The 21866-nt window shown below is 42.1% G+C and overlaps 3 protein-coding genes across 4 annotated transcripts in view; 1 reads left to right on the top strand and 2 right to left on the bottom strand.

Annotated features, from left to right (window-relative positions):
- tmem145 (transmembrane protein 145) overlaps positions 1-8225 on the top strand; it is a 47237-nt gene extending 39012 nt beyond the window's left edge. The window contains 5 exon segments of the mRNA XM_030102622.1: positions 1934-2059; positions 2062-2108; positions 2705-2825; positions 3146-3334; positions 7857-8225. Of these exon segments, the coding sequence (XP_029958482.1) occupies positions 1934-2059; positions 2062-2108; positions 2705-2825; positions 3146-3334; positions 7857-8096 (723 nt within the window). The 3' untranslated portion in view covers positions 8097-8225.
- A 4173-nt stretch (positions 8226-12398) lies between these two features.
- On the bottom strand, positions 12399-15957 carry mrpl17 (mitochondrial ribosomal protein L17). The gene is made up of 3 exons (XM_030102643.1): positions 15615-15957; positions 13542-13610; positions 12399-13432 (listed from the first exon to the last, which is right to left on the bottom strand). The coding sequence occupies exons 1-3, from the start codon at positions 15786-15788 to the stop codon at positions 13178-13180; spliced, it is 498 nt and encodes a 165-aa protein (XP_029958503.1). The 5' UTR covers positions 15789-15957; the 3' UTR covers positions 12399-13177.
- A 1605-nt stretch (positions 15958-17562) lies between these two features.
- On the bottom strand, positions 17563-18834 carry LOC115396312 (trypsin-2-like). Of its 2 annotated transcripts, none has more exons than XM_030102124.1 (6): positions 18795-18834; positions 18526-18676; positions 18174-18424; positions 17947-18083; positions 17735-17836; positions 17563-17610 (listed from the first exon to the last, which is right to left on the bottom strand). In XM_030102124.1, exons 1-6 carry the CDS (start codon positions 18832-18834, stop codon positions 17563-17565), a joined length of 729 nt encoding a protein of 242 aa, XP_029957984.1. The 2 variants fall into 2 exon arrangements, with proteins under 2 accessions (XP_029957984.1, XP_029957985.1); XM_030102125.1 differs by having other exon boundaries at positions 18159-18424.
- Between the last annotated feature and the right edge of the window lie 3032 nt (positions 18835-21866).

A 21866-nucleotide genomic window follows, 5' to 3' on the forward strand; every position in this document is an offset into this window, starting at 1 on the left:
TTGGATTAATTCATTAATGTCATCCCAACCAGCTCAGGTTTGAAGCTGCCCACAGGGAATCCAACCCGTCCTCCGGTTTACTCTCTCTCCTGCTTTGCGTATAAATATTTATTTTTTCCTCCGTGGTGAGCGAGGTGGATGCTATACCTGCTGATTTCGACATGTTATTGCATTTGTTAAAAGCGCGGTGGGATCCTGACGTTAGCATTCAGCTCAGTGCCAGTTCGCAGTCTCACCGTGATGCTTGCATAGCTGCAGACTGGTACAGTTGTTCGCCTCAGGTGACTCCCTCACATTGTTCATTCTGTTTGAACAACAGTCAAAAACCCACATTAGATATTCAGTTCATAATATAAAGCAGAGAGCTGCAAAACCCCATGTTTGATCATTATCTTGATTTATTTACTCACCTTTTCAGCACAAGTCAACGGTTTTGTTGGTTTGATGCCAGAAAGACCTTCACGAGGGTGAAAAAATACGCAGCTTTTTAACCAGTAGCTTTAGAGATGAAACACTAAAAGGATCTGAAATACAATCTGAGTAATGACAGTGGGCATTTTTCACTGTGCTCGGGACACTTTAGAGATAAAAACGAGGCCGTTTTAATTTGAGGAATAATTAACAGAATAATTACAGGTGAAAATAATCTTTACTGACAGAACCAATTTTCATACATAATGAAATCATCTGCGCTGTGAAGCTGCTGCCGCTCTGATACCAAGACTTTCAACTCCTCCCCTTTGAAAGCGGCTTGTGAAATCCACCCAGGATGACTTGGGTGAGAGATTTCTGACTTGACAATGCTCAACACAGTGTCTGCGTTTGTGTTATTGCTCTCTTCGGCTTCTTCAACGAGCCGATAAATATTCATGGAAGGCGCTGCGCCCACAGATCGGCGTGGGCCGTAATGGCTTTCCCTGTCAAGTCACTCATTACTCTGATACGTTGCTAATTATGAACATGCATCAAGTTGATTGTAAAAATAAATACAATTTGAGAAACTAAACCAAAAGAAAAAAATGTCAGAAGGCAGCACCCAGCTGCAAAAAAAAACAAAAAAAACCTAGCTAAAGACGTTCATGATGCTATAAATCTTAACATCAGTGGTGTGGCAGTATCCTGGGACTGGAAGGTTTCCTTTATTAATCAGCGCACCGTGAGATCCCCACTGTCATTAATTATGCTGCCTCGGCTCGTGGAGACAGAGACCGACTTTACCATCCATGATGTTGAGCATATCATAAGCATATGAGCTTATGAATTAATAACACACTGGGGGCTGTTGAAGCTGCGTGCAGCACGGTCTGATGTGAAGGTGCCACATTTAAGGACAGTGGATTATAGTCTTTGAGTACAGCGTGGTAATGACCCGGCGGGAAGAGTGCAGTGGAAGTATCGGTGTTATATTTAACGCCGGAGCCTATAGCCATCTCTCACCCCGCAATATGGAGCTCCGGAGCGGTGTAATTTATCTGCCGCCTGCCCTCCAACATGAGCGCTGCTATTAAAGAGCTCAAAGCTCAGGGGAGCTCCTGCTAAAAATAAGCTAAACTAGGTTACCATTGGAACCGCGATGAAGACTTGAAGAGCGGGAATCTGCCAGCCTCCTGCCGACTGGCCGGACCTCGGGAAGCTCTGCTGCGAGCCGTCAGACCTATGCATTATGTAGCGACAGTAACCCTGTATGGCTCGTGCCATCCAGCTGCTGGACTGTGTGTGTGTGTGTGTGTGTGTGTGCGCGCGCCGATGGCCCAGTTGAAGAGAGGGAGTGTCGGTGTCAAAGACTCGTGCAGGAAGCTACAGGCTGAGCTTTGGCACCGTCACTGCAGCAACTCATCTTAGTAATTGGGACACTGGGTGCATTATGGAGCCAAGTCAAGAGACACTTCAGTCCTTTTCTGTAACAGTTTGAATGTGTGTTTTCCCGTGCCAGTTCTTTGACCCGGGTGAAGTCCTGTACGCCTACGACAGCCCGGCCGGCTACGGACTGATGGGCCTGCAGCTGGTTGCCTACGTGTGGTTCTGCTACGCCGTGCTGGTCTCTCTGAAACACTACCCCTGAAAAGCAGCCCGTTCTACGTCCCTTTCTTCACCACGTACACACTGTGGTGAGGCCAGCACACCTTCACCACTCGCACCACCCCGCTGCACGTAACAGCACTTGAATCAGAGAGTCCAGGAGTAGGAACATACACATTTATGTTGGAGGCCTCTTCAGTTTGAATAATTTATTCCGCTCGGTAGAAATGTGCACGGAGGAGACGATGCCTTCGTTGTCCGAGAACGTGGACCTGAGTGAATGATTGCTAAAAGAAAACATCTATTTTTCTCAGCTGATGAGATTACTTCCATTATAATAAATTATTCTCTAGTAGATGTGTGACAGCCAACAGCATGGACACATTTATATTTTTTTCTTTTTCACACAGCCCTGACAAAAGTCCATTGAACATGCACTGTTTGGTTCCTATCCGTCATCCACTGCATAAGGGTTTAAAATGAAGCGTTTATTACAGAGACGGACGTTATCTTATTTCTCATTGCAGCCACTGTTTGCAGCCTCATTATCTGCAGCACACTTCTTGTCCACCTTTATATCTCTCTGAGCTGTGCGGATGAATCTGCTCTCTTTCTGTCTCTCTCTCTCTCTCCAACCTGTTTTTCCTTCACTGATATCCTGAATCTGTTCACTTTTCCTGCTCAGGTTTTTTGCCGTCCCCGTTATGGCTCTGATCGCCAACTTTGGGATTCCTCGTTGGGCTCGTGAGAAGATTGTCAACGGCATTCAGCTGGGCATCCACCTCTACGCTCACATCGTCTTCCTGGTTCGTAAAACACACACACACACAGGCCTGCTCACGGACGTTCTTTCACTTTTCCGTAGTTCACATTAAGTTATTTTTGCTGCTGTCAGTCATACATTATTCACTCCGCTTGAGTCATAACTGCTTCGTGCTGATTGTCTCCTCCACACATCATTATCTGCGTCTTTCTCACCTTCGACATTGTTCTTCACTAATGGGCTCTCATAATGTCTCTGTCATGTTACTCCTTGCTGATTGCATTTCACTTTTCATTTATTTTTATGAGTTATTCACTGCACAAAACATTGTTTAGGTAAGATTAGTGCCTGTTTCTCTTCCAGGTTATTACGCGACCGTCGGCAGCCAATAAGAACTTCCCGTATCATGTCCGGACGTCCCAGATCGGGATTCTGCTCTCCAGTCCTAAAGGAGGCGAGGGGGGAGAGAGTTTCCCCCATCATGCATATGGAAATAGCTCTTTCCTGGGGGATTCTCAGCCCAACTTCACTGAACTTTTCTCCATCCAGTCGGTAAGCAAACATTCAAAGTCTGGTCATATTTTTAATGTTTATTGTGTTATAGTAGTGTGGGCTATATGGGAGTGTCTTTTGGAGTTTGTGTTAAATACATCTGGGAGTATGCCTGATATCCATGTTGGAAACAGTTGAGAGAAAAGTGCAGAAATCCATTAAAGAACCAGCAATATATTCAGTTCTCACTTCAGAGTTCGAACCAACAACTCAGCCTTCATGTGATCTCAGTTTTTTTTAAGTGAAATGAATTACTTGAAATGCATTAGTTTGCATAATAATTAAGAGCAGATCAAATCAGGCTGCATCTCGCTGAAAATAGAAACGCTCAAATTGCAAAGGTTTTCCTCACGTTGTTCAAGCGTAAAATGTAGGATTTCTTGATTTCAGCAAATTCAAAATCAACCTGAAAGCAAACAACATATTTACATCAGATTTATTTGTTTGTTGAAGACTACTGAGGTTATAAACATAGCTAACTAAGGCCTGTTAATCCATTCCTCTAAGTCTAGTTTGGCAGATTAAATTGTAAACAGCAACAGAGGCTGGAATCGTTGGAAATTAATCAAAAACAAAGTGTGGAAACGCTGAGCGAAATTAAAAGCGAAAAGACGAACCGGTTACAGTAGCGACTCACTATCGCCACCAAATGCATATTATGGCTTTATTTACATTTTATATGAAGCACCTTCGAGAGAGGGATATATTCCCTACATTGATGTGTATAAAAGGGCAAGCATGAATATAACCGTTGTGTTGTAGCTCTTAGCTCTGAGGGTCTATATCCACTTTAAACCCTGCATCACTTTCCAGCACTTACTTTTTGTGATTAATAACTTCTCAGCTGCTCTCATTGTGTAGATTTTTTTAATGAGCAAACCTCCCTGGCAAGCCTAGCTTGAAATTAACTCCTGTCTCATCTTGGGAAAAAATGCCTCAAATTAGAAGTCGTGGCTTTAACAGTGCAATTTGTGAGGGAATGTGTTCACGGGGATTGTTTTCCTGCGGAAGGTTCTGCATCTTCCCCGGCCCGTCAGGTAAATAACAGTCAACACTGCACAACGTCGCACAAGCACGGATGTTGTGTTTGATCAGTTTTCTCACTTTGGCGCTTTGGTACCATCAGTGCGAGTAATATCAGGAAAGCTGAAAGTCGCATCAAGTTATGAATGAATGAAACAACGAAGGAATTCATTTTCTTCATCTCAAACAAAAATGTAAAAATAATGTTATGATGATAAAAAAAATGAAATATTCTACAAACAGGGAAGATCGAAAAGGTCGTTTTTCACTCCTGTTCTCTTAAATTTGCTGCACAAGTTCTTACTTATTGTTAGTGTTAGTTTTATTTTTTATTTTTTTCTACAGATTCTTATATATTTATAGTAAACAACAGTCATCCCAATTTTTATCTTATAAAATTTTCATATTTCAAGTAATTTAGTGATGGTAAATGTATAGAAATGTTCTCACAGCCGCTTTTCCTCCTCCCAGTTCATATCAAGGGTTTGTTGTTTCTAAAGTTCTTACAAAGTTTTATGTTTTACATCTTTCTTTACGCCCATCTGCTCCACAGATCTGCTCCTCACACTGAAACACACAAACTTCCTCTAGCTGTACGAACACATTTGTTTTCTAAATATGAAACTTCCTTCCTCATTAAAACTAATTCCCCGTCACAAAGCATTTCCCTGGACTGTCCTCGTGTTTTATTTTCTGTTTCTGAAATAAATCCAGAAACAGAAACTAAAAAATGAGGACAATCATCACTGAAGTTGCAGGTTATAGATATACATAAAAAAAGTCTTTGAATGAGGCTGCGTCTCATGACAATGATGTTTTCTGTCATTTAGAAATGACATCTCTAACTAAAAACTTAAAACTATTGTACTGATTGCTTAGTTTTTCTGGCCCTCGGCAATAGAATTACCTCATTTTGCTGCAGACGTCGAATTAAAAGACACCGTGGAGCCCCGGTACAAGTGTAACTGTTGAAAATCCAATAAAACACAGCGATTTTCAGCTGAGCTTTCAGACTTTATAGCCAGAAATTCAAAGAGAGAAATTCAGTGTCGCCTCTCTGCTGCCAAAGAAAATGCACTCGTGTGTGTGTGTTTTTTTTTTTTTTTTTTTTTTTTTAATTTAAGGGAAGATAATGAAGCTACAGTTGACTTCTTGGATACAACAAAATCCCTGCATGAGAGTCCAGAAAACCTGTTTTCATGCTGAAAAAAGTGTCATTTTGTTGTTGAATACAGGCTCTTTCTGTCCCTTTCTCACATAAGTACATGGAACACACAGCAGACAGAATATACTCTCAGTGATTCAGAGAAATATGACAAATATTAATCACTATAGCTGAGAGACAGTGTGGATATTTAGCACAACTGAAAGGACAACCAGTCGCTCACATGATTAGATATAATTATCGTCACAGTAATTAATAGAGATCTCTGTATCAACCAGTAATGTAATAATGAACAAGAAGTGATATCTGCTAATGCTGTGATGAAATAATAGCTCCAATGTGTTCACATTTTGCTATCGATGGCTGGTTTATACATAATTAAAGTAGCATTTAAAAAAAAAAAATCCTTTTTAAATATATAAACTGCAGTCAGTAATGTAATCCTACAAAAAAATGGTTGTTTTATGTTGTTTGTGAAATTCTTTTTATTATCTTATTGCAGTTATTACATTGTATGCCAATAGTACATTTCTTCCAATGTTTTTTTAAACTTACCTCAGTTTTCACAGCTGATCTGTGGTGGGAAGTCATTCGTAACGTCATCACATTAAGCCTCGTTGTGTCACACCACAGAGAAATGCTTTCTTCTACTAACAAAGATAGTCTGAAACACTGAACAATGGTTTGCTGAAGTTGTGCACAAAGTGTGGAGAAAGTATTTTGTACTTGGGGCAACGCTGTAGTGAATCACAAGCCAAGACCTTTCAGCTAAACCACTTTTCCTCTAACAAGTCAAAACTCCAGCTAACAGTGACTAATCCAGACACGAGAAACTGGAGAGCACTGAAAAATGAATAGTCTGGAATAAAAACATTTATACTGGGAAGAAAGCTCTTCCCATGTGGAAAATGTTTCGAAAGGGGTGCCGGCCTTTTTCGATTTAATTTCAAACAACAGAAACATTTTACAGCTAATTTTGGAACCTGTTGATTATCAATGCAAATAAAAGCACAACATAGAATAATAATAATAATAATAATAATAATACATTTTATTTCACAGCGCCTTTCTAAATATTCAAGGACGCTTTACAAAAAGATTAAAACACATTGCTGATAAATAAAACAACAGACAACATAACAGCAAATTAAAAGGCAGAGAGTCGATGTTGCGGATGTCAGGTGGGAGAGAGTTCCAGAGTTGGGGGGCAGAGCAGCTGAATGCACGGGGGTGATGTGGTGAAAGGAAGGGGTTTTGGTGATGATGCGAGCTGCTGAGTTTTGGACCAGTTGGAGCTTATGGAGGGATTTGTGGGGGACACCAAAGAGGAGTGAGTTGCAGTAGTGGAGGCGGGAGGGGACGACGCTGTGTACCAGGATGGCAGTGGTCTGAGGGATGAGAGAGGGGCGGAGGCGGTTTATATTGTGTAGGTGGAAGTATGCAGACCGAGAGATGCTATTAATGTGGGAGTGGAAAGAAAGTGAGCTGTCGAGGATGACACCCAGACTCTTAACCTGAGAGGAGAGGGACATTGTGGAGCTGTCAATAGTGATGGAAAACCTGTCAGATTTGGACCAGCAACAAGGAGTTCTGTTTTATCACTATTTAATTTCAGGAAATTTGAGGTGAACCAGGATTTGATTTCAGAGATGCAGTGGGTGAGGGAGGAGGGTGGGAGAGTGGAGTCAGGTTTGCTGGAGAGGTAGAGCTGGGTGTCGTCCGCGTAGCAGTGAAAATTAATACCAAATTTCCAGAAAATGTTACAGAGGGAAAGGAGGTATATGATGAAGAGGAGGAGCCCCAGGACAGAGCCCTGGGGCACACCAGAAGTGACGGGAGGGGGGTGGTTGAGAGGTGAAGAAACAAGAAACCATGTTTTTCCTCTATTTACATAAACTCACACTAATAAGTTTCCCCATTTAAATTTACCTGGTTGAAACGTAATGTACGATCCAGCAAAACAAGGGTTTCCTGTTTTGTAGATCTAAAGGACGAAAACTCAAAAACTCATAACCTTAGTTTTTAAACTCAGATTTTATTAGATTTATTGAAACTTATACCAGTTGCGAACTGGCATCTCACCCAAACACACACACACACACACACACACACACACACACACACACACACACACACACACACACACACACACACACACACCAGATAAAATGGTGGTTTTACCTGATTCACCTCTCGTTCTTTATCTGACACCTGAGCTAAGTTGAAGCTTTGAGGTCAAGAAACCCAATCCGCAGCCAGGTCAGCACGACGCTTTAACCCAGATCAGGAAGAGGAGGGCAGGTCGGAGGTGTGAAGCTCTGGTCTCCCCTTCAGGATCCGGTGAAGACGGTGGAGGAGACGGTGGCCCGTAAAGGACCGGAGGTCCCAAGGAACAGCGAGCAGAAGATCATCACCACCGCCGCCGACCTGACCTCCATACTGCCCCCGCCCCCGCCCCCGATACCCCCGCGCCCGGCCGCGCGCTCCCCGCCGCTGCCGCCGCGGCTCCCATCCTTCACCGAGTACTTCAGCATGCAGGGCGGAGGGGGAGCGGCGTTCGGCACCAAGGCGTGAGGAAGGAGAGACGGACGGGGGGACAGGAGGAGTCGGGGCGACGGCGTCGGACAGAATGACAATACAAAGAGCAGAGAAACGGAGAAACGGGATTCCACTTGTTCAAAGACTCAAAGGTCAGCCAAAAAAACAAAAAAAAAAAAAAAAAAAAAAGAAAGAAAAGTTGTGAAGGACAAAGAGAAGAAATCCTCACTTAAACGGTTCTTTTTTCACCTGTGAAAGAAAATGACCAGAGCGGAGGAGTGAGAGGGGGGGAAAGCCGAGACACGAGTGCTGAGCTTGTTAAGAATAAAGAAGCAATAAATATTTGATGTTGACCAGTAAAAGGCACACGGGGAGGGGGATGACAGAGTGGATGTTTCCCGGGCGGTGGGATGATAGCTGTGCACAACGCGGAAATGAACAAAAATTCGTGAAATACTCTTGAGTCAAAAATTCATGAGGCATTGATGGTGTGCCTGGAAGAGTTTGTAAATAGCAAAAAAAAAAAAAAAAAAACTGGTGAGAGCTACTTCTCTATATAGTTTTGTTTAAAAAGAATAGAGAGGGATTTTATTATTCATTGTTTTTTTTCCCCATGTCATTAACTTCGAGTTGGTGCTGTGACCATAAAGAAAACCCATGCCATTATATGTATTGCATTTATGTTTAAAAAAAAGAAAAAAAGAGTAACTTTTCTTTTTACGTTGGACCCATTTTGATAAATCCTAGATATACTTACTCTGTATGGACTCTGTTGATTTCTATTCTTATATGCCTTCATTGCAGCTGGTTATTCTGGATTGATATGCTGATGTGTAACTGTAAAATGTCACGTTTACTGTGGGCACTTCTAGGTACAGTACTCGTTAAACACGCATGTTTGTATTGTATTTCCTGTCCGAACAGCTGACTCTATGTACTCCACGTGACCACACAGTATTAGCTTATTGTCTGTATTGAAACCTATACTTATGTAGATACATACAATAGGCTTCAGTATTTATTTTTATTTAATGAATGGATAAAGCGTGTTCATTCCGTCTCGAGCGCAGTATGAAACCAATGTTTTGGTTGAGTTTTTGTCCGCTGGAGTGCAGAACTCGCCTGCTGAAAAATGTCACTTGTGTGTCGGTAGACGTTGGTGAATGTACTGATGCAATACAGCACAAGAACAGGGATGATCTTCAAGTTACTCCTAACACCTCCGCTGACTTTCTATTCCCAATGGATTTTCTTTTTTCCCTTTTCTTTTCCAAAAAAATACAAGTAACTTCGGCTTCACCCCTGTCTTGTACAAGAAGCGCGAATATTTATTTAATTTGTTGGCTCTTTGCACCTGAATGTTTATACAGGGCGAAAAGCTGATCAAATACTACCGACCAGTTTTTTTTTTTGTATACCCAGATACCCCCTTAAAAAAACAAGAAAAGAAAAAAAAAAAAGAACGGCCTTGTCAATGAACTGTGAAAAACAGCAACACAACTGTACATTTCGTCTGTCCTGCATGGAGCACTTTAATGTTCCTGGTCTTAGTCTGTTTATTCGTGAAGATGTCACCCTATAGGACTGCTTTGAAACCTGCATCCACACACACACACACACACACACACACACAACCTGCGGCCGGTCGTGTTCCAGACACACCTGTAAATAAGGGTTGAAATTAAAGGGAACACGACACTGAATCACAGATCACTTGAAACAGTTAAAAACCGGAAAACTATTCAGTGGTTTCGTTTATTTTGTTTTGTTTTTTTTTTTAAATCAAGATGTGATCATCGGTTTGTCGCCCACAGATTTGTCAGAGGCAAAACGTGCTGTCATGGAGTACTTTAGGTGATGTTAGGACTGTGGTGTGTAACTTGTGAGAGTGTAGTCAGAGGTGTAACGTAGTCTGTGAAAACCGAGCGATACTTGAATTAGAGCACTAGCTGTTATTCCTGATTGTGTGTCCGGTTCGTATTTGGCACGTCCCGCCACTCTGTCGGCTGAGAAGGCTCGGCGGGCTTTACCGATCATGTGGTCACTGCTTTAACCTTGTGTATATTGACGTTTAATTCCAGGAATGACACGAGGGAGAGAGGCGTTGAAGAAAAGGGAGGACTGTATGCATGACAGAAAACAGCACAGCTTTTAGGTTCCTCAGAGCGATCTGGTTAAGAGCACATCACTGAAGCACTGTTCCAATGCATTTTAATGGCGTCTAATAATTATTCTAAATACGCTGTACATATACACCTTTTTGCCAAAATAATAATAATAAAAGAAAAAAAATCTATGGTTTTATTAGAAGCCCTGTCTGGCTGCGTGTGTTTTTTTGGATTCTGGGTTAATAGTCGAGAGTGTTGTGATCCAGTTAGGACAAGGGCGCGAGTCCAAAGGAGTAAATCTAATATCTGTAAATCATATTTAGAATCTGTTCTCATTACACGAGTCCATTAAAGTAAAACACCACAGGGACAGACTCCAGCCTGGTCACAATCTGATGTGGGCTGCTCTAATTGTTTTGCAGTCGCTGCCAAAAACCCTGGTCTGTGCCTCCTGCAGCGCAGAGACCCGACAAACCAGGTCTGTCTGCACCGCTTCCTCTCCAGCCTGCTTTTTCTCTCTTGTATATTTCTGGTTCATATTTTCAGCTGTCTGCTTTAGGTTTAATATAATCTGATCCAAACCGTTTTTTTTTTCTCAATCCCTCCCTGCATGTTTCATACATCCTGCTGCAGCGCATCTCTTTCAAGAGAACGAGCCGTTATCAGGCTTCTGCAGAGCTTCATGAATACCTGTTAATTTCAATGAGCAGGAAAATACCTTTAAAATAAAATGCAGGGCATGAGTGTGTGAGAACCAGGATTGGAAAACACCGATGCACTCTGAACCACCAGAACATTAAAAACACACACTGTCTTGTTGGAGTGGCCCATTTTAAAGGAACATTGTGGAACAATTCCAGCAGTAAGTACAAAGTTAGATCCGTTGAAAGTGGAGAAAATGATTTGAGGTTAACTAAAATAGGATTTTGAAGGTGTGTGTGGCTCCAATGGAGGGCCACCCTGTGAACAGGCACCAAGGACGCCCGGACTCAGTGCTCACTGAAATGAATGGAGAGTGGCAGCCAGTCTGAGTCAATCGATGCCTCAGAAGAGCAACCGCACTGCAAACCTCAATCCTGATTTTGAGAGGAAAGTGTCAGAGCGCATGGCATCACAGCCTGCTGTGCCTGAGGACGTCCGGCCACCGGCCGGTGGGAGAGCAAACACAGTCCGAACAACTGAAAGAAAGTGGCACATTGGGTTGATTATTGTTGTAGCAGGAAGGGCGTCCGGTGTAAGAATCAAAACGTACAGTACTGTTTCCACTGAACATGCTCCAGGTGTTTCTACAGCTCCGTTAGACTCCACCTGCAGTAAATTTAGTTGATTGGACCCGATCTGGAAATGTCCACACCTGCCTGTGCGTCAGGTCCCATTGCTGCTGGAGCACAAACAGTATGAAGTCACAGGAATTCTCTGGAGACATGATTAACTCGAGGTCTGGAAAGATTTCTTCTTCTTCACCTGAAGAACTCTCCGGCGAAGAAGGGGCGAACATGTGGACTCCACAAACTGAGGCCCAAGCAGGATTCAAGCCTGCAACTTGCTTGGGATGAGGTAAGACGTCTTCAACTCAAATACTGTAGAACAGCAGCTTAAAGTCAGAGGAAAATTATTGTTTTTGACCCTTTTCATTTCTGACACACAAAACCACAGTTCATATAAAATGTCATATTTACGCCTGTAGAACTGTGACTCTTGAGATGATTTTTTTTTTTGGGTTCCTGTTTACCAAAAGGCTTTAGGATTAGCAATATTTTTTACAGTCTGCTGAAGTTCAACATGCCTCCAACAGAAATGTTGTTTGTGTAATTTTTCCATGCAGCCCATTAATTAACTTTTTATCAGACGCGTCTGACATTTGCCTCCTGTCGCCTGCTGTTCTGGTCGTCTGACTCCGCTGAGCACGGCGCGACTGACCCGACAGATCTGCTCACACTGTTGATCGCCGCTCCTCCCTCGTGCGTATTGACATTTAATTACCAGAAAGACACGAGGACCGGGGAAGAGAAATGGAGGGAAACAGACGACGTGTCGGGACGGAAAAATTGCAGCAGGAGTGAAATGAGTCAAATGAAAATTAAACCTAAGCTGCAGGAGGACAGAACTTATTTCAGGCCTTTTGGCTTGCAGACGTTTTTATTATCACATGCAGCAAATATACTGGGAGTCAATAGCGAACCTGGCAGGAACTGTAAATAAGTTTAACAACTTAAGTTTAAATAAGTTTCCTTCATGGAAACAAATTTAGTCCACACTGAAATAATTTCTTTTCCCCAACATGAGCATTAAGTTTTAAGTAGCCTATTTAAAAATAATTTAACAGCACCATAATAAAGTTAATAAAAAAATGTATGTATTTAGTAGTGTTCACTGACGGAAAGGTAACCTCATCCAGTAATGCATTACTGCAGTACCAGTAACGCTTTTTAAATGTATTGCTAACATAATTATCAATTCAGTTACTTACTTGCTCCATTCTGTCCCGTTAATCCATTATTTTCAAGAACAAGAGTCACTGTATGGAATTTAAAATGGGGTCAAGTGTTTTTCTGACTTTTTAAAACATGACCATAATCATCACAATTGTATTTAACTATTATTTTATTTATTTATTATTTAGAATTCATGAGATATTTAAGTTTCTCATGGAGTACCGTAATTAAAACTAACTTTTTAAAGATGCATTTGCAGAGTGGAAACTTGGCATCTGTTGATAATTTCAAAATAAATACATTCATTCACTTTTAGCTCATTTGAAATCTTTATACAAGAGAAACAAGGCATTTCTTTTTAAAAGCTCATTTTGGCGCAACAATTTGCACGAATACAGATACTATCATTTAAATGGAAGAAAGACAAAAAAAAAAACCAAAAACAAAACCAGTACTTTTATAATAAGAAAGTCATTTTAATAACAGTTATTTGACAGAGCCGTCTCTGGCTTCAGGTGACTGAAGCTCCTGAAGCGAAACTCTCAGGATCGTCTCAGCACGCCGCCGCCGCCGCTCACTGCTTCTCCGCGAGCTGCTGCGCTCTGTCCTCTCTGTAGGCTGTCAGCAGCTGGTTGATCAGAGTCAGTTCGTTCTTTCTTTTCACCGGGTAAAGCGGTGGAAACGGGTTTCCTTTGTATTCCAGAACGGCCATCTTGGCTCTGTCCAGGTTCTGTCTGTTGGGGAGGCGGGCCATCCGCGTGTAGCCTCTGGGCTGGTTCTCAAAGCGTGGGGCGAGGACCTTGAACAGCTTCGGGACCAGATCCTTCTCCTGAGAAGAGGAAACCCAGTCAGCCAAACTTCACCTCGACTGTTTTACATTTACAGCTTGTAACTTCTCAAAGGGGAGTGGGTCCACACACACACACACACACACGTACCGTCAGCCAAAAACTCGCCATTTTCATCGCCTTCTCATCGGTGTCTCCTTTCTTGGCATAGTCAACCAGCTGGGAAAAGAAACAAGAAAACAGCTTCAGTCAGAAGCACTGAAAGAGGAAAAAAGAGAATTTATAATCAGACCGGGCTGCAGGTGAGACTTCCTGCATGTAGAATACGTTCGGGAGAACAAACACACACAAAGTTAGTCTTTCTGAACTGAGAACAGCGAAGTAAAACCGTCACACTGTGGAAATAACTGAAACACTCGTCCCGAGGAACGGAAGGAAGAGCAAACGTTCCTGTAATGACCGGCATTATGACGACAACATCAATCATCGACCGGGTGTCTCCACTGGATTAAGTAAAGATGAATGAAAATGATATTTGTTGTCCCCTTATTTTGAGTTCATTTGTCATGACTGCCTAAAAAACACAAGGAGGAACAAAAGTGAAAAACAGTTGTTTACATTTAATCATTCTCCTCCTGATGTTTAATCACAGCTCTGCTTGTTATTTGACTTCCACTGACTAAATCACTTGATTTTTTTTTTTCCTCATTAGTTAATCCTTTTAGCAAGAAGTTTGCTTCCTTGATGATGAGTTAGCATTCTCTAAACTCAAGTTTCCAAAGTCTCATTTGAAGCGCAGCAGGCAAGCAGAACCTGCCGGCTCTCTAAACTCTATAAATGACTGCGGAGCCGTTTGCTACTAATTGTGTTGTTAACGATTTCACGGAGGGCACTGCCCATAGGATGAACTCGGAATAGCTGAGTACAGGTTTTCAGTGCGTTAATAAACTGGAATTGAGGGCTTGAATTTGCCGCAGCGTTGCTTTTTGAATGTGGTCAAATCTGAACTTTCTTTAATGGAAAGGCTGCACGTGCATGACAGCCGTGCACTCATCCATTCGTCTGCCCATCCATCCATCCAAACTGTGCAGATCAGCGAGTCACTTGGATCTTTTTCATGGTTACTGGATCATTGCTTTCTTCCAAACTTTGTTAGCTTCCTTTATGCTGATTTGTTACCGCAGACGAGGCAGAACTGCTCTGGATGTTTGGCTCAATGTTTGTGGCAAACTGGAGGAATAGTTTAGAGCTGGTCAAACTTTACCCACAGCTATACTGTGAAATATAGTGCTGCTCAGAACACTCTTCACTGCAATAATCAGCCGGTAACATTAAATTTTATGATGGAATAGATGTAACAAGTCTATATATTCAGTGAATATCTGAGTCTGCTCTGTGACGGACTGGCGACCTGTCCAGGGTGTATCCCACCTTCAGCCTGGGATTGACTCCAGACAACAATTAAGGGTTGATGACCTTCGGAATGTTGCTTGGTGCCATTGAGCTATACTTTCTCCTCTAACCAGAACAGAATAAAGCAGTCACTCCGGAGTCTGGTTTTGTAGATTTCTTCATGTTAAAGAGAGTTTTTCCTTTCCATCCTCACCTATGCCTGCTCACGTGAAATAGGTTTTCCTCTGTAAAGTGAGATGAAATGACTCTCACATTTGGCTGTAGAAGCATAATAAAACTGGAAAAACTACAACCCTGGACAGGATGAAGCAGAATGGAAATAAATGGGTGGGATCAACAATTAAAATAATATAAAAAAAGAAAAGAAAAAAACCCCTGAAAATTACCCTTCATACCAAGGACTATAACAGAAATGTCTCAGTGACACATGTAGAACTGTGGCCCCAGAGCCTGGATTGTACAACAACATGCTGGATTCTCATTGCATAAGTGTACGTCTGTGTAGCAACCAGATAAATTATACAACACAGTGCGCTTTTGGGCGATCTGCCGATTGCCTGCGCAAATAATGGATCTGTTATTTGCATAAATATCAGTGGATCACGTTATGCATTTTGCCTCTCTAAATAAACATGCAGTGGTGGCGATGTATAGATGGCGTAGGGTAATGTTTGCACAATTTACTTAATATTATGGAGATGAAATGTCCAATAACATCAACCCGAGTAAGGATCCATTATTTGCGCAACGCAAAACAAAGATAAAGTGCCAGACACAGACAGCATGCTGTGTCCTGACTGACAGACTCACCTTCTCGGCGTAGAAGCGGACTTCGTCGGCCCGGGCCCAGGTGGTCTCGATCCGCTCGTGTCTCACCAGCCCCGTCAGGATGTTCCGCAGCATGTTGATCCGGGACTGCGGGCCCAGACCCATCTTCCGGGCCACCCGCCCGTGGGAGATCAACATGGCCAACGTGAGGCGCATCTTAGCGGACAGGACCCACCTCCGGGAGCGCGAGACGGGACAACAGAACCGGAACAAACCGAGACCGCCGGGTGTGGAAGGAGATCACGCAGAGGTGCCGCCTGAGAGGAGCAGAAACCCCGAGGTCAGGAAAGACAGCGCTCTGTCAGGCAGGCATGACATTGGCGGTGCGCCGTTAAATGCGTCCGACTTGATGCAGGAACCAGGAAACGAAAGTTCCGCTGAATTCGGCATCAAGAACCCCAGAAAAAGAGAAAACGGTAAAAAAAAAAAAAAAAAAAAAAAAACCGCCGATTTTTTTTTTTTTAGTTAATTAGTTATTATTCCACTTATCTGACTGACGAAGTACTTCTTCGAATTAGGCTCGCAATTGTTTTTTTTGTTAGTTTTTTTCTTCTTTTTTTAATGTTTCTAATCCGTTAACATTCTAGAAGTTGCTACTGGTGTGTGTGTGTGTGTGTGTGTGTGTGTGTGTGTGTGTGTGTGTTCTCGTATTTCTATCCTTGTTGGGGCCAAATGTCCCCACAAGGATAGCAAAACGTGAAACGACGTGCCTTGTGGGGACCTTTTTCCGGTCCTAAGTAGGAGAAACAGTGTTTTCTTGACCATGTTGTTGTTACTGAAAAAAGTAAAAGTGCAAAAACATTTCTTTAGGGTTAGGCTTTATTGTGGTGTGGGTTAGGGTTAGGGTAAGGGTCAGGGTTAGGGGCTAGACATGAATGGGAGTCAATGGACGGTCCCCACAAGGATAGAAATACAAGACTGAGCGTGTGTGTGTGTGTGTGTGTGTGTGTGTGTGTGTGTGTGTGTTCTTGTATTTCTATCCTTGTCGGGCCCAAATGTCCCCACAAGGATAGCAAAACGTGGAACGACGTGCCTTGTGGGGACCTTTTTCCGGTCCTAAGTAGGAGAAACAGTGTTTTCTTGACCATGTTGTTGTTACTGAAAAAAGTAAAAGTGCAAAAACATTTCTTTAGGGTTAGGCTTTATTGTGGTGTGGGTTAGGGTTAGGGTAAGGGTCAGGGTTAGGGGCTAGACATGAATGGGAGTCAATGGACGGTCCCCACAAGGATAGAAATACAAGACTGAGCGTGTGCGTGTGTGCGTGTGTGTGTGTGTGTGTGTGTGTGTGTGTGTGTGTGTGTCACTTATCAGAGGTTTGGAATTCAGTTTTATTTCCATTAATTTCAATCATTATTCCTGCATTCATCAATGTTTTTCCTGTAGAACAGAATTGAGAAGACTTTTTTTAAATGCCAGAGGGAAATAGTTTCACAGCAATGCTCCACACTGAATATACTATAAAATAGAATAGACTACAATGAGTCAATATTAAATTGTACAAGGTTTACAATCACTAATACAGACCTAGAATAATGGATTGATAGAAAAACACAACAAACACACACTCATTGTATAATTATATAGTCTTATATCCACAGGAAGGAAAGCGCTCCTGAGGCACTCTGTAGTGCACTGTTTGTGTGAGTCTGTTGCTTCACTTGTTTGATATAGTACTGTCAGTTTGCCAATTATCAATGAGACACTTTGAACTAATCATCCTTCATGCTTATATTTATAGTTTGATTTGTGTGAGTCATTCAATAATCCTCTTTGTGACTTCTTATGAAATACCAGAAGGAAACGATTGAGAATGTTGTTTGACTTTTTTTTTTTTTTTTTTGCTTTATTTCTCTTGAAATTGGCAGAGTTTCATTTACACAAGAGTATGGAAAATGCTTTAGCAGACTTGTTTAGCAGAATTGTCCTGAAGTCAGTAAGAGGCCATGGTGCTCTGCAGCCAGTCAATGAAGATGCAAGTCTGATGCAAGAGTGAAAGAAACACAAATGGAAAAAAAGGAATAAAAACTTTAGGCTATGACAAAATGCATTTGTTATAAACACAAAATAAATTGTTGCTGAGAGAACTTTTTTTTTCCCCTCACCTTTGCATAGACACCAGGATGGTTCCTCTCTGCACATCCAAATCCCCAGGACACAACACCTTGAAGTTCCCCGTCACACACGACCGGGCCGCCTGAGTCACCCTGTGAGATCAAACGAGGAGCCAAGAAGGTGAACAAGGTACTGAGTGTCAGAAAAGTGTTGAGGGTTATACACATGAAATTGTTTGCAATGTAAAAGCACTCATGCACACCTGGCAGGAGTCCTTGCCTCCCTCCAGGTATCCGGCACAGAACATGGCCTCTGTGATCATCCCGGGGTAGGAGTTGTCACAGTCTTCCTCAGACAGGATGGGGATGTTCAGACACTGCAGCTTGTTACTGTCAGCAGCTAAACCCAAGAGACAAGAAAAAAAAATACTGATACACCAGTCCCAAAGTGAGTATTCGGACCCTATACAGAGACGGTTGTGGTGCTTACCGGAGCTCATGGTCACACCCCATCCAGACACTGTGCACATGGTGCCAGCAGGGGCACAGCTGGAGGGCAGAGCCACGGGCTGAACGAACTGGTTGATGGTGGCGGGTTCGCTCAGCTTGATCAACATGATGTCGTTGTTCACCAGATAGGACTCGTAGTTGGGATGAGGAATCACACGTTCAGCAGAGATGATCTGCTCATTACCATCCATGAACCAGCGGTTGTGATCTCCAAGAACAATATCCATTTTACTGAAGGAAAGAGTACAGCGTTAGTAACACACAAGAAAAACAGAAAAATCCAATCCAGTCATGATTTGTCACTTTTGCGATGTGTTTTGGTGATCACTCACGACTTGTAGCAGTGAGCAGCAGACACAACCCAGTTCTCATTGATCAGGGAGCCACCGCAGAAGTGATAGCCAGAGTTCAGAGACACCTGATGGGGCTGGGAATGAGGGACACACTCACGCCCTCCAACAATTTTGTCATCTTCTGTGGCACCTGGAAAAGAAAGCATCTTAGCATCAAAGAAATAATATCCAGAAACATTTCTCTGGCAAAGTGGCAAGATTATTTTACACCTGTAACTGTAACAGGTGAAAATAAGGTTCAAACTTACACACAGCTCCAACGAGCAAGGCAAAAACCAGGAACCTCATGATGGATGATGGATGATGGAGTCGCAACATTCTGGACCCAGGGTAGGTTTATATTGACGGCTTTAAGATATGCCCACAGTCAAAACACACCCCTGCTTCCTCTGACCAATGGAAATCTTCAAAAAGTGCTGATAGGAAAACTGTCTGTCACATACATACCATAATACCTGTCAGTGCTTATGATTGTTTTTAAATGTATATTTTATTATAATCAATATTGAGCTGATTTTAATAATTGAAATGCATCTAAAAGCAGTGTTTATATATTTTTTTCTAAGATTAATTATTGCACAGCATGGTGTTTAGTTCAGTACACGGTGTCTTGTACAGATCATAAAGAGTATCCTGACCTTGACCAGCTGCTGTGCCAGGTGGAGCCTCTCTCACAGACGGCTTCACTGACTGAGTCTGCACCTCACAGATGAAAACAGTCAGGGGAAGCTAATGTGTTTTGAGTAATTACTGCAGTTTTGAGTAAAAATTGCACTTCGTGAGGTGATTAGAGTATTCATGAATGCAGTGGTTCAGACAGAGTAAAGCAGGTCGGAAAATTATTTGTCACATTGAGTAGGGCGACACCCCTCAGTTTGCAGACAGGAGTTACATCACAAAATGCCTGATTCCATGTTTCTGTTGTTCTTGATTCTTGGACTGCATTTTGGGTGAAGTGCAGCATTGAAAACTAAGCTTAAAACACAGACTTCTCTCACAGGTTTAAGTTCCCACCAGCCTGCCACAACTCCATATTAAAACACGTAGATGTTATACTACTGAAACGCTTCCAAACATGTAAATGCATTCATTTTTACTCTTTGATTTAGTTATGAGTTTTGACTTCACATAAAGCTGATAAGTGAGAATTCTCATCAGCCACTTGGGCCAAACAAATCAAAGAATATTTGCACCAGCAGCAACATTTGAAGGAGTGTGTTTCCGTTGAATTTGATTTGTCATCAAAGACATTCGTCCCAAATACTGTATGTCACATTATGAATGGTTTTTACAATGGCACAAGAGTTAGCACTCAAGCCTCATCGTGAGAAGATCATGAGTTTACATACAGACTAGGCCCATAAGTGTGGAGTTTGCATGTTTTCTCCATGAAGGTGTGTTTCCTCTGGGTTTTTCCAGTTTCCTGAATTAACTAGGTTACCCTAACCCTCATGCGAGTGTGTGTGGCTGCCTGTGTTTGCCCTTGGCCATAGTTGGCTAGGACCGACTCCACCTCAACAAGATAGCGCAGTGTAGAAGATGAATAGATATGGTGTATAGCAGTTTGGTGTAATAGACATGAGAGAAAGAAGATTGCATTTGGAGGATCGCATGTTTAAATCCCACTGCCAGCAGATGACCACGATGACTCCTTGAGAAAGGCCCTTGACTTCCAGCAGCTCTCCTGGTAGTGCTGCAGCCCACGGCTCCCTGCATGTGTTGTTGCTCTGATGGGTAAAATGCATATAAATAATCTCCCCAAAGGGGATCAAACTATGTTTTCATTTATATTTGACCAATGTCCGTGGCAACAGATGTCTAATGTGTTCAGTTGACGCAGTACTGCAGGAAGTGAGTGTTGGATAAAGACATTCCTTTAACTACAGGCAGTGGGACCTCCTGTTTATGTCCACTTGTGAACTGGAACGCTGCCTATAAATATCGTCATTGGTTAGCGCGCTTAGACTTTCAGATTTGGGCACAGCTGAGAGTGAATAAGCCTGACCACCCGTTGGAAGTGAAATCTAACAGCTTTGAAGCGACACAAAGGACACTGATGGAAACACCATTCACAGCCTGCCAGATTCATGGCCACAATTCTGTTGTCTGTCTATTTATTATTATTAATTTAGCCAGCAAATTTATAAAATATTGTTATTGAATAGATTTTTCTCAAGCTTTATGAAAAGTTTTTATTTCATGTTTTTTATTCGTATTTCAATATTCCTTTATAATACCTTCTTTGATTGAACCATTTCTTTCAGCATGATTAATTGCTCAGTTTCACTCTAAAATGATGTAACCAACAGCTGCAGCACATTATAGCATGATGATGTTGCAGTTATACACACTGACTTATTTTTTTTTGCCACTTCCATATTATTGAATGACGATTGAAACGTATCCGTCACTTTTACAGTGTTTTAATGATGATATTATCGTTATGTGAGAAAACAGAGAGAAAAGATGAAAGGAAACAAATGTTAAATGTAAGATTTTATTGCTTTTTGGATGGAAACTGGCTGCACATTACTCAAAACTTTACAGCGGTGGAATGACGATGACGTTCGGGCCGCAGCAGAGTGAGACGAGGGCAGAAGCTACTAGTTTAATAGCTGACCATGGTTTCCGTCAGCCAGTCGTTGAAGATGCAGACCTACTGAATGGAAACAGAGTCATATTTATGTATGTGGTGACATTCTCTTTTATATACACCAAGTGCAATTTAAATTCGGACATTTTTTTTGGCAAAGTAATTGGCTTTACCTTAGCGTAGACACCAGGGTGGATCTTCTCAGCACATCCATAGCCCCCGGACACAACACCCTGCAGCTCACTTGAACCACATCTGTTTTAATTATTCTTATCTAGAGGCTCAGTGTCACGTCGATCCAGGCCCACCCCACACTTAAAACCACCAGAGGCCAAGAGAGCAGGAAAAATGATTGAAATGTACATAAACAGTACATATATGACGCAGTGCTGCAGTGAAAATGTTAGAAATCGAGAGGCAAACAAACGCTTGCTCTAAGAAATGTCAGACCTGTGTTTTCACTGAAATATACATCCTGTAAAGAACACAGGGATCCAGGTAGTGTGTTGAATTCAGACATAATTTTATATGAAAAAAATAAATCATGATATGCTAACAGTGAAAGAACTAAGTCATCAATTGAGGCTGCACAGTGGAGCAGAAGTCATACTTTCTGTAAGCATGCTCTCGCCTTGCATGCATGAGTTTCCTCCAGATACTCTGGCTTCCTCCCACAACTCATAATCATGTACATGAGGTTACTTTGCTGACCCAAAAAATCTTCTTA

Source organism: Salarias fasciatus, chromosome 11 (assembly GCF_902148845.1).
Source record: "Salarias fasciatus chromosome 11, fSalaFa1.1, whole genome shotgun sequence".
NCBI classification, from domain to species: Eukaryota; Metazoa; Chordata; class Actinopteri; order Blenniiformes; family Blenniidae; genus Salarias; species Salarias fasciatus.